The sequence below is a fragment of the Phaethon aethereus genome, assembly GCF_964289735.1.
Source record: "Phaethon aethereus genome assembly, chromosome: 5".
Lineage (NCBI taxonomy): Eukaryota > Metazoa > Chordata > Aves > Phaethontiformes > Phaethontidae > Phaethon > Phaethon aethereus.
Genome location: NC_138579.1, coordinates 59,803,492 through 59,820,379, shown reverse-complemented (window position 1 = coordinate 59,820,379; position 16,888 = coordinate 59,803,492). Strand labels below are relative to the sequence as shown.

At 36.4% G+C, this 16,888-nt stretch overlaps 1 protein-coding gene across 4 annotated transcripts in view; it reads left to right on the top strand.

Annotated features, from left to right (window-relative positions):
• SBF2 (SET binding factor 2) overlaps window positions 1–15,526 on the top strand; it is a gene marked incomplete at both ends in the record, with an annotated part of 278,020 nt that extends 262,494 nt beyond the window's left edge. For all 4 annotated transcript variants that reach the window (XM_082000477.1, XM_082000476.1, XM_082000474.1 and 1 more), the window contains 7 exons: window positions 1,205–1,332; window positions 3,268–3,501; window positions 9,989–10,093; window positions 11,940–12,133; window positions 12,545–12,632; window positions 14,992–15,123; window positions 15,428–15,526. In XM_082000477.1, coding sequence (XP_081856603.1) covers window positions 1,205–1,332; window positions 3,268–3,501; window positions 9,989–10,093; window positions 11,940–12,133; window positions 12,545–12,632; window positions 14,992–15,123; window positions 15,428–15,526 — 980 coding nt within the window. The remainder of the gene's footprint in view (window positions 1–1,204; window positions 1,333–3,267; window positions 3,502–9,988; window positions 10,094–11,939; window positions 12,134–12,544; window positions 12,633–14,991; window positions 15,124–15,427) is intronic.
• Between the last annotated feature and the right edge of the window lie 1,362 nt (window positions 15,527–16,888).

Sequence of the window (16,888 nt, the reverse complement as noted above, 5' to 3'; positions counted from 1 at the left end):
TAAAATTTTCTGAATGATTCCTGAGACATGCCACTTATGAGACTAAGTGGAAGAAATTAGTGCCCTGCCTCGGGGGTTTTTAGCAATTTATACGCATGGTTCAGTTTCCCCTACTAAATACCTTATTTTAACAGAAACAGCGTCCTTGGGAATCCTTCAGAGAGTGAATGAGGTTTCAGGAAAGGAAAGCCTTTCCATCTATTATCTCTCCTTTCTCTTGCATCCTCTTCAGTGTTTCTCTTCTTTTGTATTTCCTTTTTACTTCCATATATCGTGTGCAACCTTACTGGATCCAAGGACTTAGCTACCCTCAGAGCCCTCTTAATAAGGCTTCACAACTACATTTGAGGCTGTTCCTGGGACGACTTCTAAGCAAAACACTTAAGTGCTCTGAATTTCACTCCTTCGTGGGGTGTTTCTAATGGCATATGGTCAATTTTAATGCTTTTCTTCAAAACTGTAGTAAATGTGGAACAGACTAAACTTGAGCAACCATTTTATTTAAAAAAAAACCAAAACATTATTTATTTTCGTTTGAACAAAAGCAGGGGGTTGGAGTCAATGACCTGCTGTGGTTCCTTCCAACCTGGATTGGTTCTACACATGGTTCTACAAAGGGTGGGAGGGGGTTTATTTAGGGTAGTTTGCTTTCAAGTACCATTTAATGCAATATAAAATCTTGTTTCCAGTAGTCTTTGTATACACTGTATGTCCTTCCAAAGTCATTTCAGATAGCACAAATCTATGGCTAACTTATTTACACTAGCCTGATTTGTTTTCCCTGAAATGAGTTAGCAAGTAGTTTCAGGTGCAGCTGGTCCAGCAGATTGGAAGGGCTGGTAACCTTGAGTAGTGGTGGGCAGAATCAGTTTAGCGGGGTTTGGCGATTTGTTGAGTCAGCATAGCTGCAGGCAGAAAGGGACATTAATAAATACACTCAAGTATTTCAGTAAATTTCAGAACAGGTATACAAATATAAGGCTGCTGAATATTTTTTCATACAAAATCGATATTCTGCCAATTTGTGGCAGAGTGGCAGTTGCAAAGCACAGCAGTTGTTTCATCAAATACTCTCTCTTCTTGCAATGGCATTTGATAGTACACTTTACTGTACATTTAGTCTGTGAAATTCCTTTTGGTTATGCTTTAGTGTTTGTTGTGTATTATCATAAAGCTATATTTTTGCTGTTGTTATTTTCACTAGGGACATTGTTTGAAGATAAAGGAGATAAACATGCCAAAAAAGGAATTTGTATTTGGGAATGTATTGAAAAGATGCACAAAAGGAGCCCTGTTTTCTTCAATTACCTCTATGCCCCTGCTGAAGTAGAGGTATGTTTTTAAAAAACAAACAGGTGGTTTGTTATTCTGAGTGATTCCTTGAGTACATTTTGATACCTTAATTGTTCTCAACTAAATTAAGCATTTAGCGGACAAAGTTGACCCACCTTGATTGACTGGAGTAGTGTCTCACAGGCTAATATTCTCAGCCATCATAGATATGGAAATGTCATTTAAAATGCTTAATTCTGGAACATGTGTTTATGCATCCCACTGAGGTAAATGAGCATCTTTGGTTTGATTTGATTTAACTTAATGATTATAAAAAAGATCTTAAAGTTGGCACAGATTGTTTAAAAAATATTACATACTGCACACCAGTTATGGGGAAATTATTTTAGAGTCATAATGGGATACCTTTCATAATGATCTGATTGAATCACATTATCTATTTCACTGTTTTATATGATAATATATGTCCACTAGATTGGACTGTGTCTTGAATAATTACATAAAATTCACAATGCAATCACCATTATAGAATTCTGCAATAGCCAGGGAAGAAGCAGTCAAGGTATCCCAGGAACTGCAAGAAAAGGGTGCTGTTCTTACTGTAGTTCTGGAGACAAAGCTTTTTTAAAATGTTCCTGCCATCCACTGTCCCACAGGTGTTCATTCCTGTGCTGCTCTCTCTTGGTTTGGCAGTGAGCTTCACCTCGATAAATAATTTGTTTACATGTCTGTCCACTGCTGGTAAGCAGAAAATATAGTGACAGGACAGTCTCCACTGTCTTGGAGACCATGGCGCCAGTGATATTTTTGTTGTTTTTTCTTGGTTTTCCTTTTTCCTCAAGTTGTTTCAGCACATTGTATCTTAGCATACATAGCACCTTGCATGCAAATCTGCTTATATAAACTGACCTCATTTAAAAACAAAAAGAAAAAAAAAAATTTCTTTAAGATATTTTGAATCTGTACCAGATCACTATTGCAGTCAACAGTGCAGCCCTCTTCAACCCACACACACGCACCACACGCACACATATTACACTCACCTAATAAAGTGGTAGTGCAAGAGGGGGACATTCAGTGGATGGAAAGTGCTTCAGCTGCCTTTGTTTTAGAGAAATATCTGTTTTCTCTGTAGAACCATCACTGTTATGAATTTGGAGTTTGATGGGCTGCTTGTTCACTGTATGTTTTATTCATTTTGCTGTAAGCAGTAGCCTGTTTAGTAAGCAATCAGGGGTAGCTTTTGATATTCTGATAGTGTTTTCTTCTTCTTTTTTAGAAGAAACTATTTTTCCTCACATGAAATGGTATCATAGTAGCAGAATTAGTCACAACAGCAGAATTAGTCATTATGACTGAGCATCACCCTTCAGACTTTCAAATTGCCTATTCATCTGAGGCAGTAATTCCCTTTAAGTAAGGTGCATGCAAACTGAGTGTCTTACCTTATTTTTTTAAAAGGAAAAAAAAAATTAATACAAAGTGATCTGTTCTAAACTACTATGAAACATCTACAGTCCCTGGCTGCCTACCCCATATTACTGTGTTTTTTCCAAGTGGCATGTCCGCCTACATTACACAGCCTGTCTCCTTTCTCTGATGGTAAAATCTTGGATTTTCTGATGAGAAAAATTGAAGGGTGATTGCTATTGAGTACTTTTGTATCTAACAGGAGGCACAAAAGTCTGTGAGGGTACCAACTGCATATGCTGATTTAGAGTTCTTGGTAGGCACCTGGTTTAGTAGAAGGATTAAAATGAGCAGTATATTCCGAAAGCTAGTATTAGTTTTAGGTTTTAGTCTGACTGAGCCAAGATCTTGCTGTGGAAATTATCAAATTGCAGCACTGCTTACCCAGTGCAATATACTGTAAAATTCGGAATAATCTAGAAAATGTAAATATTGTATTGTATTGTAAGTCTGAAACGCAAAGACTTCCTTTCTGTCATAATAATAAAACTTTGTTTCAATTAGGCGCTGAAACCAAATGTAAATATGTCCAGCCTCAAAAAGTGGGATTACTATGTAGAAGAGATTTTGGCTACAGGTCCTTCCTATGATTGGACCATGGTAACTGCAAAATGCAGTGTTTCAGAGGACACTGACCAAACGGATGGTTCACTCTCTCAGACTAAGAGGAAAATAGTATGGCCGTGTTATGATGATGTTAAAAAAATACAACCTGATGCCATCAGCAGCCTTTTAAATGTAAGTACATGTTACATAGAACAGTAAGTTCTCTTATGCTCATGAAATTCGTATTTACTTCTTATTTAAGTTATTGCCTTATAAATACACTGTTATTAAAAGGACCACGATAGATGTCAAAACAGGTATTTAGTAAAACTGACTGGTTGATCTTGAGAAGTGATGGTTGGGCTGGGAATCAGCCAGGCTTCCTGCAAAGCTTAGGTTGTTGTGAATGAACACATTTCTGGGAGTACACTTTAACAGTATTTAAGAACTGTGAGAAAGCCAGTCATGTATTAATTTTTCTCACTGTCTTTTTTAAATAATAAGGTAGGCAGCGTAATAAATTTTTAGGTTGCCTTTTATAAGAAATGCAGGAACTGTTACTTTAATTTGGGAAAATGTTGAATCTAGATTTCTTGTCCTCTTTCTATTCAGTTTAAAGTAGGTGTGCAGGAAAATGAGACAGATCCGGATTTCCAGACAGATCAGAAAACAGAATTTGACACTTGTTGAAGTGAGAAACAGATACACAAACATAAACTGAACATCTTGGCACAAATCTCTCAAAAAATTCATTCATTTCAATCATGGAAATTCAAATAATTTCCATGATTGCTCTTAGTTTATTCATGTTTACTAGAACCGAACTTGTAAATTTAGATTCTTCAGAATATTTTAGTACTTGAAATAAATGCTTGATTTTGGCTTTTTCTTGTGTAGGCTCATGTAGGCTGCCTAGGTTTTGTTCTTTCTTCATTAGAAGATGAAAAAGGATCCCATTATTGTTATAATTGTTGTATTTATTTAGAATTATTAAATATCTGCATTTTCTTAAATGTTTGTTGTTTGATTATAATTAATTAACAGTCCTAATACTAAGATTATCATCTTAATTGATAGCACAGGAAAATGGCAAGGGCATTTTTCACTTCCTGGAGCTATTGTTTCAAGCCACATGCATATTCAGATGCACATCACTATGTACAGTTCTTTATTTTGAAAACTATTTGCAGACTTTACGAGACTTACTAAAGCTGGGATTAATGGAGCCTAATATTGCAATGCTTGGAAAATTGGAATATTCTGTGTGTACCCAAACTCCCCTGAATCAAAGATGATTTTTAGCAAAGTCATAAGGTAGGAAGTTTCTGAATGGATCCGAGTACTTGAGGATAGACTTGCTTTTGCTGGAGAGTTAGCTTTAGGCTGGCACATTCCTCAAATTTCTTTTGGTCCATTCCTTCCAATCATAATTGAGAAGGAACAATGCCTCAAAAAAACCCCAACAACACAATGCCCAATTAAAAAAAAAAAAAAATCACTTGTAAAAATCCCCTTGACTCAAAATAAGATAGCCAGAACTTCTCAGAGCTAATAATTTCACAAATGCAAAGAGCAGTCTCTCAGCAGGGGTCATGTCAGGGATTCTTTAGGAAAAAACCAGAGAGTTTTTGTATCAGGTAACTAGAGGCCGGAAGTACATCAGGAATATAGCAACAATGTTCTTCTGCATTTCTTCCTGGGGTAGATGCCAAACTATCCATATCCACAACTGTGAGAAACTGCCATATAATAGGGAAATCAGCCATATTATATTCCAAAGATATGTGGGTCAGGTTTTATAGAGTTTAAGTGTTATTTGTGAATTAGATTATAGTAATAAAAGATAGCAACGGAGAGGAACATTTGGAAAACTTTGAAGAGGTTGTATAAAGGTTACAAAAATATTCTTCTAAGTTTAAAAAGCAAAGTGAACTTTCTTTTAAAACAAGTTGTTAATTTAGGGCTATTGCTGATGTAGGAGAAGGACCTCTCTTTAATCATAAATCCATTGAGAATGTGTTGGTATCCAAAAAATGTTTGAACTGAGACCATATTTAGCAATGGTAAATTATTAGGGAAGATTGATTCTCTCTCAGTTTATAATGATAAGCCCAAATTTGTTTGTTCTAAAGATATTTTTCACTTGAAAACTAGATAGTACTCTTCAAGATGTAAAGCTGAAACAGAGAAGTTTTGAGGGTCTTATTTCAGAATTTTCCTTGGCAGAATGTGGTGCTCTTCTATTAAGAGCAAAATGTGTAATTTTTTAGCAGTAAATGTTCTAATGTGTTTTGAGTACCTAACAATCCACCTCTAACCAGATGTGTGTGATGGCTCTATGGTTGCCACAAATCCTTATGTTTATGAGTTTTAGAAAGTTAACCAATTTGCAAATTTCATTCATTTTGTTCTAAATGAAGCCTTTTAAAGATTGCGGATAATAAAATGCATTTTAAAATACAGATTTCTGTATAAAGCTTCTCAATTCACTTTTACCACATCAGAAGCAGCCAACAAATATGAGCTAGGTTGTTCAAATCGTAAATTCTCAAAAGTGAACTTTGGAGACCTAAGTGTTCAAAAGTAGATCCAAACAGAGGTGTTTCCCTTTAAGACCATTTTCTGATGGCCTTTCTGCATGATAGAAATCAGAAACAAGGTAGCAATAGTAAGAGTAGCTACCCATCCATTTTTTAAAGAAAATCAAAGGTAACTGTGAAACAGCACACCTGTGCCTCCATTTTCTCTTTCAGAGATTAGTTGCAAATAGTTTTAAAATAATTTCTCCATTTAAAAGAGGTAGGTTTCTCCACACAAATAAAAAACAACATTTAACAGGACCCTTGAGGTTCCTGTTGCTATTTTTTTTTTTGTAAGCACTTGCTTGCTTTGCTTGTAAAACTCAATAAGATTATACCATAGTGTAGCACATCCAAGAGCCACATCTTCAGTACACGCTAAAGTTCTGGGTTAAATGTTTCCCATATAGACTAGCTCTGCAAATGATCCTTTGACATGAGTATGTTGTGATACATTATAAATAAGCTAACATATCTGAGTGGCATTCAACAAAGGGAAGTGCAAAGTCCTGCACCTGAGGAGGAACAACCCCATGCACCAATGTATGCTGGAGGTGCCCAGCTGGAAAACAGTTTTGCAGAAAAGCCACTGGGGGTCCTGGGGAACAACAATGCTGACCATGATCCAACAACATGCCCTCACAGACATGACGGCTAGCGCTGTCCTCGCTTGGATTAGGAGAGTTGCATGCAGGTTGAGGGAGGTGATCCTTTCCCTCTAGGCTTCCCAGTACAAGAGAGAGATGGAGCTACTGGAGAGACTCCAGCACATGGCCATGAAGATGATTAAGGGACTGGAGCATCTCTCATATGAGGAAAGGCTGAGAGAGTTGGGACTGCCCAGGGGGAATCTTACCAATGTATATGGATATCTAAAGAGAAGGTGTAAAGAAGATGGAGCCAAACTCTTTTCAGTGGTGCCCTGTGACAGGACCAGAGGCAGTGGCCACAAACTGAAAACCAGGAGGCTCTATATGAACATCAGGAAACACATTTTCACTGTGAGGGTGACTGAGCACTGGCACAGGTTGCCCAGAGAGGTTGTGGCATCCCCATCCTTGGAGGTACTCAGAAGCCATCTGGACATAATCCTGGGCAACTGGCTCTAGGTGGCCCTGCTTCAGCAGTGGGGTTGGACCAGATGACCTCCAGAGGTCACTTAAAACCTCAACCACTCTGTGATATGCCTGGTTGCTGATTGTGTTAGAGGTAGTAATCTACCAATATTTCAGTGAAAAGTCAAATTCTTGAGGGCAGACACATCTCCACTGTGTCCCACAAATTTGCTAATGTTCCTAAAAAGTTATTCAGTTCCCATAATTCATTGGGTGTGGCTCAGGTTCCAGTACTTTTAAGAATTGTGAGGAATGAACCTACATGTTCTATTTTTACAAATAAGCAGCTACATCACTTAACATTAGATGGTGATTGCTTAGAGAGGGGTTGGCAGACTCAAAGATGCCTCTTCAGGATGCCAGTCACCCAAATTAACTCTGCTGTAAATATATGCCATAAAGAGCTAAAGCTATATAAGGGGTCAGTGAATAACCAGCAAAACAATAAAGGTAGCACTTCTGATTGTGAGCTGGTTTGTAACTTTCAGTGACATGCCAAAAAGACTGATCTGTCAAAGTGGACCCTGAACCAAAAAGTTTATTCCAGATATTGAAGAACTAGTCATATACAATTTGACAGGGGCAGCAATTCGATCACTGGATACACATTCCACATATTTCCATTTGTAGTCAAAGTCTTAGAAGCCTTCTAGCCCAGGAGTTGAAGAGAAAATATTAACAAGGAAGGACTGCCAAAACAGGTGTGCTCTGTCACAGTCAAGACAGTTCACTAGTGTAGGACTTTGTCCAGATTGTTTTGTGTGTGCACAAACACATTGTGGACACAAAGGAAGCAATCAGTGTCTACAGTTCTGGAGTGTCTGCAGAGTTAACTCCTGTCTGTACCATTCAAATACTACAAAGCAGATTACTTTAGCAGATACATCTTTTGAAAGGCACAGTAGTGCTAATTGCTTGTAATTACAAATTTAAGGAGATAGGTAGTCATACAATTGTATTTGTTTTAACCTTTTTTTTTTATATGTATTGACTTCTGCTCCCGTAAGTCTAGGCAACAGGAGATGAACCAGAAAGATAAATTTAAGGAATTTTTCTTTCAAGGAAATGCAGCTCTTCATAGTCCATTCCACAGGTGGAAAGAAAAAAATCTGACTTTTCAGTAAAATTTAAAACTGAAGGGACAAGAGTAAATCTTAGTCATTTATTGCCATGTAAGTTTTTTACATGGGGTTTATTAAAGGAGAATTTATTCCTCTCTTTTCAAGTTATATATAGGAGACTGTTGAAAGTTTTTCATCTTAAGTTCTGGAAGCGCTACTTATTGTGGAGCCAAAAAAGAAGGAATGTGACCTAGTTGCTAAGTAACAAGTTTCAGTTACTTCCAGATTGTGCAGAGAAAGACTCGTAGTCAGAAGTCAAGACTAGGGCAGAAAGAGAATCATCAGATTAAACCCTGACTAAAAAACTTTTAGCACTAAAGAGCTTGTATCCTTTTGCAGCAATTTGGAAAGCCCTTTCACATAAAAAGTCTGGGGTAAATTGATTCAGTCGTATGTATCCCATCAGGAAGCATTTTACACTCAGCACTTTGAAAGAGGAACAAGTAATCCTTTCGTCTGGGAAGCCTTTAGTCTAGCTTGCATTCACCATTCCTTATTTTTGTATCTACTATAAAGATACTCCAAACAAAAGTATTCTGGTTTTATTCCTTGGCAGAAAGTGAGTCCCATAATATTTAATGTATATGTGACTTTCAATTACCTTCAGTATTTAACTTCTGGTTTGAGTCTTGCTGTTAAGACGAATTTCTTATATTTAGTTTTACTTCTGAGTTTTCTAATTTACCTTCAGCAAGGAAGAGTTTGTAGAAATACTTTGTTCCTGTTACACTGTCACATACTGGCTTTTTTATTTTCACTTCAGAGTTCAAAATTTAGTTCAGGAGCTAATGTCCTGGTCAAAATGTTTTCTTACCTTAAAAATACAGTTATTTTCTGTAAGTCTTTCGATGGGTAACAATTTCTTAAAGAAACTGTCATTCTAAAGGGCCAACAATAGTTGGAGAATATTATGAAATCTACTTTAATCATTTGGTATAGTAGAAATAAATAAAGCCAGAGACTTACTGTCTCTACTTTGAAAATAAATTTATTGGGTTTTAGTTGGCTTTTATATAGCATGTGAATTCCCTGTCCTATGGCAATTTTTTGTTCCATCATCAATTCTTAACTGGATTTGCAAAATTGAGGTTTTAATTTGATTTCATTAAGAATTGGATTTTCATAACGATGTAGTTGTTGAAAGTAAAAAATACAGAAAGGAAGCACGGCAAGGAATATGGACCACACATCAAAGTAATGACGTATGTATCGATGAGTGTTCACAAGTAAACATAAACTAATGAAATTGCCTCTTTTGACTTAACTTTGCATGCACTGTCTTATTAACAGGAAATAACCCTAACTGGAGGTTATCAACATAGGTCATATTCCCAAGTTCCACAACAAGAACATGTTGTTACAGTTTGGCATCCAAATTGAATAAATCTTTCTGTTTCATTTCCTTCTTTTATTACAGCTTTGTATCACATTTTATAAACCAGGGTAAATGTTAATATTGGCAATGTAGAATGTTGGTGTCACAGCACAGAATTTGTTCTTTGTAAATATTTTTATGAAATATAGCCTATCCTTATCATTGTCGTGTTTCTGTTATGGCAATTGGTGTTGAATTTTGTGTGTTCAGGAGAACTGGCAGAGAATTGAAAGCACAATGGCTCCTCCGACCTGTGGTGTGCAAGAATGATGTGGCTGATGCTGTACGTGGTTGCCTTTGACTCCTGAGTCTGGTTGATTTCAGTTTATAGCTGGTTTGACAGAGGTTTTTGAACTTTACTGGGCAACATGGCCTAAAAGCTCCCTGTGTAAAAAATATTGACTACAAAATGGTTGTATAAGAATGATTGCCAGGAAGTGATTAGTTAGAAATGCTTATCCTTAAGAAAACCCTTGTTACTTTTTTCAGGAAATCGAAAGGTTGGAAAGTAAATTAAATCAGAGCCCAGAAAGGTGGCAGCTTTTGTGGGACAGGGTCAAAATGAATCTAAAGGATGACAGCAGACAAGACAATGTAAGTAGTAAAAGACCTTATCCAATAGAATAATTCCATTCCTGCTATATAGGCTACCTGGGGCACTGACAAAATCACTGTATTCCTTGGAGTAAAGTACTGCTTTTGAAAAACCGAATATGTTGCTCTAACCCATGATACTGGCTCTGTATTTCGGCGTGTAGAAAAATATATTTATACTTGTACTCTTTATCTAATTGCTTTTCCAGAGTAGATTAAGGCATACAGACAAAATGAGCATGAGCATTTTACTAATATACAAATATATGACTTCATATATTAAAAATATTCTTGAAGTACAAAAAAACTCTGTTCCTGAAAGTAGCCAAAAGGACATCACAGAGTTTCAGAGATGAGTAAAGATCTCTCCATGTCTAAGTGGAGTTTTGGAATTGTAGATTCTAGTAAAGGTAGGAAGTGTTCATGCTTCTGTTTCCAATTCTTGACTGCGGTAAAAAGAATAGCTGATAATACAGATATTTTCTAAGTCAAAGGCTGCCTCTTTGCTACCTGCATGCACTAGGAAGAATGGTAGATACTGCTTTTTGTGAACTTTCCCTATAAACTTGGCACAGTGAGTTGCCAGCTCAAGATTGTACCCTAACTCTTCAGCTTCATGTGTTTGTTCAAATTTGCCGGCCTCCATGCAATGGTTAGCCTACAACACTACTTTATTATTTGCCCTTTACTCTCAGGAAAGCAATATGCTTTATGTCTGTCAGAGTGATTCAAGGTCACTTTATACCTTAGACAAATTCAAGATGAAAAAAGTTTTATCCTAGCAAAGCAGAGGATTTTTTTATTGAATTGGTAGCAGAAAAGAAAATGCAAGTGTAAATACACCTGATATCAGTCTCCTGTCATAGCTCGTATTAGCGTGTCCAGAGAAGGGCAACGAAGCTGGTGAGGGGTCTGGAGCACATGTCTTAGGAGGAGCGGCTGAGGGAACTGGGGTTGTTTAGTCTGGAGAAGAGGAGGCTGAGGGGAGACCTTATCGCTCTCTACAACTACCTGAAAGGGGGTTGTGGCGATGAGGGTGTTGGTCTCTTCTCCCAAGTAACTAGTGATAGGACAAGAGGAAATGGCCTCAAGTTGCGCCAGGGGAGGTTTAGATTGGATATTAGGAAAAATTTCTTCACTGAGAGGGTGGTCAGGCATTGGAACAGGCTGCCCAGGGAGGTGGTGGGGTCGCCATCCCTGGAAGTGTTCAAAAAACGTGTGGATGTGGCGCTTCGGGACATGGTTTAGGGGACATGGTGGTTCTGGATTAATGGTTGGACTTGATGATCTTAAAGGTCCTTTCCAACCTAGTGATTCTGTGATTCTGTATTTGAGGATTCTCAGATAAATGCAATAACTAGGGGTCAACCCCAAAGAACTCTATCTCTAGGATGCTGCCATTTTCAGGATGCCTCTTGTTCCAGGTTATTGAGATTCTACTAAAATTATTTGGATCTATAAAGCAGATCTTGGAAACGGCACTTTCCCTTCCTTCCCCTTCCCTTCAGGAAATTGATTGTATCCCAATGTCTGATGGGTTCTAGATGCTTCTGAGAAAGCAAGGGAAACATTGTTCATGATTACTTCGCTGGAATATACAAGGCTTTTCTGAAACACTGATTTCTCACACGATGTGAACCCTTACGCTTAGAGAAATTCATTGAATTGCCATCCCTCTGACTTCTTTTCTGAGGCAGCAACTGACTTGTATTATGAAAACTTCTTTGGCCTCATAATAATTCACAAAATACGTGTTTTACCATGTATTATCAGTATAATGTTGAGACAGTCTCACAATGTAAGACACATTGCATTATCTTTTTTCTTTCATTTTCACCTTTTTTAGCTCCGGAGACATGCTTCTGGCTCCTCAGGGATGATGTCAGCTAATCTACATTCCTATCAAAAGAGGTCTTTGTTGGAAATACCTGACAGTGGGCTGGGTGAGGAACAGAGTGCAAGCGTTTCTCCCTCTAATGGAGTAGATAGAAGAACAACTACACTATACAATCATTTCACATCAAAAAATGATGAAAATAGGTAAAACTAAATAATCATAGAGTATTCATGAACCTTGTATTAGATTGGTACAAGTCTCTGCCTTAGAAAAAAAAAACCCAAACATTTTCATATGCACAGCATGCTTTTTGACTACTTTATTCCTTCTTTGTGGCTTTGACTACGTTTAGTTGTCGTGATGGGTGGGCCTCTATCTCCTAGCAGTATCTTTCAATCATCCCCTTTCTTTGCACAAGTAAACTGTAGCTGCACATTTAATGCATCCAAAGTAGTGAAACAGTGTTTATCAGTGTATCACAGTTACCAATAACTAAACTATTGGTTTAAAACTGATTTGTTTTACTGCAGTAAAAGAAGTGTTTGAGGCTTTTATGTATCACCAGTGTTCATATTATGGAATCATGTGCCATTTTTATTTTCTGTACCTTTCAGATCTTTTGAAGGTACGTTATACAAAAGAGGAGCTTTGCTAAAAGGTTGGAAACCTCGCTGGTTTGTGCTGGATGTGACAAAACACCAGGTAAAACCTTTTCAGATAAGTTTTTATGACTAGTTCGCTGATTTTTTTTTTATTATTATTATTTACTGTGTTTGTATAGATTGATTTTACAAATAATACTAATAGTGATTATTTTCAGGTGCAATGTGTGTGTGTGTTACGTCATTTTAGACCATATAACTATGTTTGTCTTGTGTATCTTGTAGCTGATACAGCATTTTGAATGAACAGAAGTTTCTTAGTATTTTGGATTTTTTTAAACAGTGATAACTGTCTAGTATATAATCATGAAAGACTTCTTGGACTGGAAGTTGTGCATTATTGCTTGGGCCCAAACATTTTTTGCCCGCTTCATACATCAGGAAAAAAAAGCCAGGTATTACCAGAGGACATTTTCTGGGCATTGTGGTATACAAGCAATTTTTTAAAGCACTGCTAACCCTAGAATGTTATTAAGCAATTAAGTGGTGAGCATAATTTGCCCTTTAATATGACCTCTTTAGTTTCCAGAAGAACTGAAAACTCCTTCTGCACTATAGAGTGAAAAACTTAGGAGGTATTCCCTAGAGTGCACTTGGGATCCTGAGAGCTAATATGGTAACTGATAGCAAGTCTAATTCAGGCATTCATCTTGAAACTGTAGTAGTTACTCTATGCTCAGTGTGTATTTTACAGCTTCTTTGTTCCTCAAGCACTGTGCCATGAGCATTTTTCTTTGCAAATGAAAGGGCATGATATACTCTGGAAAAATCAAAATCTGAATTGCTTCAGCAGAAGAATCCATTTACCTCACTTTACTTTTTAGTATTTTCCTGTAACCTAAAACTAACCTGGAATCTCTGGATGAAAGTCTTTTCAAATACGGAGAACAGAATCACAGATTGCTCTGAAATGAGTATGAATTTTGTAAATTACTTAAAACGAGTTAAACTTTCATCTCAAATCTGTATTTCTAAAGGTTCTGAAATGCCAAGTTCCTGACTGAATAATAATTTCAGGTACTACATATATATATATATATAGGGGTATTTTAGATTAGCCATAGTGACATAAATTTAGTAGCAAAAGTATTCATAAATATTCTGACAAATCACTGTACCTCAAGGAACACTAAAAACAGCGGAGATTTGTTGGTCTAAACATTTTACCCAATTTACAATGTATGCCAGAATTCTGCAGTGGAAATTTGTAGTCTCATGTACTTTAAATAATGTTGGGTCATCGGGCATTAATCTTCATTGAGCCAAATATTCCACACAGTGTGGGTTGTAACCTCTGAGACTCATGTATGCATTTGTTTAAAACTATAAATTTATTGTAATGAATACAATTAAAAATATGTAACATAGATAAAACCAGACATCTTTTAAATTGCTAATTAAGGATTTCTAGATTAGTGTGGTAAAATACCAACAAATGTGCTGATTATAATTATTCTTCCTGATATACAGGAGAAAAGGTTCATTTTGCAGAAGAAAAAAATACTTTAACATTTTTTGTATATCCAGATATCCTCCTGAGTATCATAGATGTAGGAGTAATACAGGTCAATCTTAGTTGGAATTCTGTTGTTTGACCTTTGCTCTGAAGATTTGCTTTACTATTTTGCATTGATTTATGGGAATTTTTTTAATTTTTGTTTTTAAAGCAAGTATCAGATTTTCTCTTCTGGAATTTGTTTGCATATTGAAACTCAGTTTACAGGGTGGTTAACATTCATATCAAAGTATCTTTGCAAGGAGAAAAAAAACCAGCAAGCTTCATTCAACCACTAAGTGCAGTGTAGGAAAATGTGAGTTTTCTCTGTAGTTTGTAATTATCTAAAATTATACTTAAATTTTTGCTGATCGTTTAAAATTCTTGAACTATAGAGTAAATGTTCTGTTAGCTCCTTGGCAAAGTAAAGCTTTTGTGTTAGTTTCAATGTAATGAACAGTGAATAGGTAGTTTCTGTGAGGAAAAAATGATAAGGAATGCTGAATCCTAAAGACCAGGTTCTGCTTTCACCCTTCACACATCCTCTGCCCAGAAGCAATGCGTGACTATTTTAAGCTTCTCTCCTCTGAAACTCTGGTGACAAAAAGCTCCTCCCCCAACTCCATGTCCGCAGAGGAGCAGATGGTGGAGACTTTGCTATTACCTAGAGTTGTCAAATAGAGGACTGGCCAGGGACTGGCTGTCACCAGTCCCACCAATTTATATATACCAAATCTACGGTCTCTGCCAGTTGTGTCTTAGAAATTTCCCATGTCTGATGTCCTCAGGTGCTAATATTTGTGTCCACCACCTTTACACCTCCATGCCTCCAAGTTGTATCCAAGAAAAGTGAACGGTCCATCTAAATAGCATATTCGGATTTTTTTTTTCTCTTGTGGTCTAGCTGCGATACTATGATTCTGGTGAGGATACAAGCTGTAAGGGACACATAGACCTTGCAGAAGTAGAAACTGTGATTCCTGCTTCTCCAACAATTGGAGCACCAAAACATGCTAGTGAAAAAGCATTTTTTGACGTAAGTATATCTGATCTTTATCTGATCTTTATGTGAAACTTTCTTTTCTTGGTGTGTTTAACCTGCTACTTTCAGTCCTGCTGGAAGGTGTGAGCTAGGAAGGAGCTGTCATGCCAACTCAAGACAGTAAGTTTTTACACAGCTAGCATCTGGCCCTCATTCTCAATAGCAAGAGTTCAAAAAATGTTATATTCAGGCTCAATTAGTACATTGAGTATTACAGTTTAAAGTAAATTTTGCAAGTTTCTTTTTCTGTTTTGTATGTTGACTTGTCTATCTTTATGTTCTTATTTTTACTTTGCAGCTGAAGACAAATAAACGTGTATATAATTTTTGTGCCCAAGATGCACAGAGTGCTCAACAATGGATGGATAGGATCCAGAGTTGCATTTCAGATGCTTAGGAAGGAAAAACGTTCCATAATAAAGACACGTTTAAAGCACCTCTTCCTGTAAGAAGCTAAGTTCTGAAATGCTACTGACAGAGAACCAGCCTTCCTTACATTTCAGCCATGAAAGTTCATAATATGCAAAAGTTCTTTTTCTGTTTTAATAATTATAACCACTGTAACTGCTATTTTTTTTCTGCAGGAAGGACTTTGAAAAATAATAATCCATTTATCCTGAATTTCCACTTTCTTCAGTACAATTCCTAGCTATAAAAGTGGGCTGTATTTGCACTATCATCTAATCCTGGTTTTCACATTTCAGAGCTATTCCGTTAGGAAACCTGTCCAAAGGAAATTGTAGAAATTTTCCCTCCAACAGGAAGTGTATTTCCACTTTATTTATAATTTAAACAGAATGTTCTTATTTCCAAGCTAGTCATGAATAAGAGAGAACATGTCTACAATTCCTAAAAGTAAATAAATAAATAAAGCTTGTGAGTCCAGTGACATATACATTAGGTTGCCAATATTTATAGACAATTGATATTTTTAAAGACCAAAAAGTGAAATTGCCCAATACTAGACTTTCAAGTGTCTTCTCAGTGTGCAGGTCATTCTCTAATCTTGCGCTCTACTGAGTGCTTCTGCAATGTTGTTATGGAATTTCAAATTCTAGGGATTATCTGAAAATCACAGCACTTTTATTTTAGATTCTGTTTGCTATTACAATGGGATAAATGAAAGAAAACTGGCCGACACTATCCAGGAGAAACGGAAAACAACAAACTAGGTTCATCAGAAGAAAGATCTCTTATGTGTGAGTTGTATATGTTAATTTATATGCTGTTCTGCTCACTGTAAAATAAAAAATAACAAACATGATAATGCACTAAACAATGACGCAAGCACTTGCACTGAAATCTTTAAAATGCAGACATTTTGCAGGACAGAGGTAAGTTATTTATAGCAGAACAATACTAGCTAGTTAACAACATTTACAGTTATTAAATATGTACATAATCAGATTTGATGTGTCGTGATTTGATACTTTTTAAACATTTTTTGCACATGAATTTGAAGACTTTATAGATTTTTACATTTGATAAAATTGTGTTTGTTCAGTTTAAAATCCTGGTGAAACATTTTTAATAGCCCCAGATTAGTAGAAATTTTACAGTCTACAATTATTGATGACATTGAGTAGAATATCTAGGTAATTAAGTCATTGTTTTTATTTTGAAATGTTAATATGTTAAATAGCACACTAATATTACAAACGGTTTGTATATATGATTCACTATTTTCTCATTTTTCCAGATGTTCTGCTTGTAATTTAATGTCAGCCTAACCAAACTGACTATACTTATAAAATTTTTC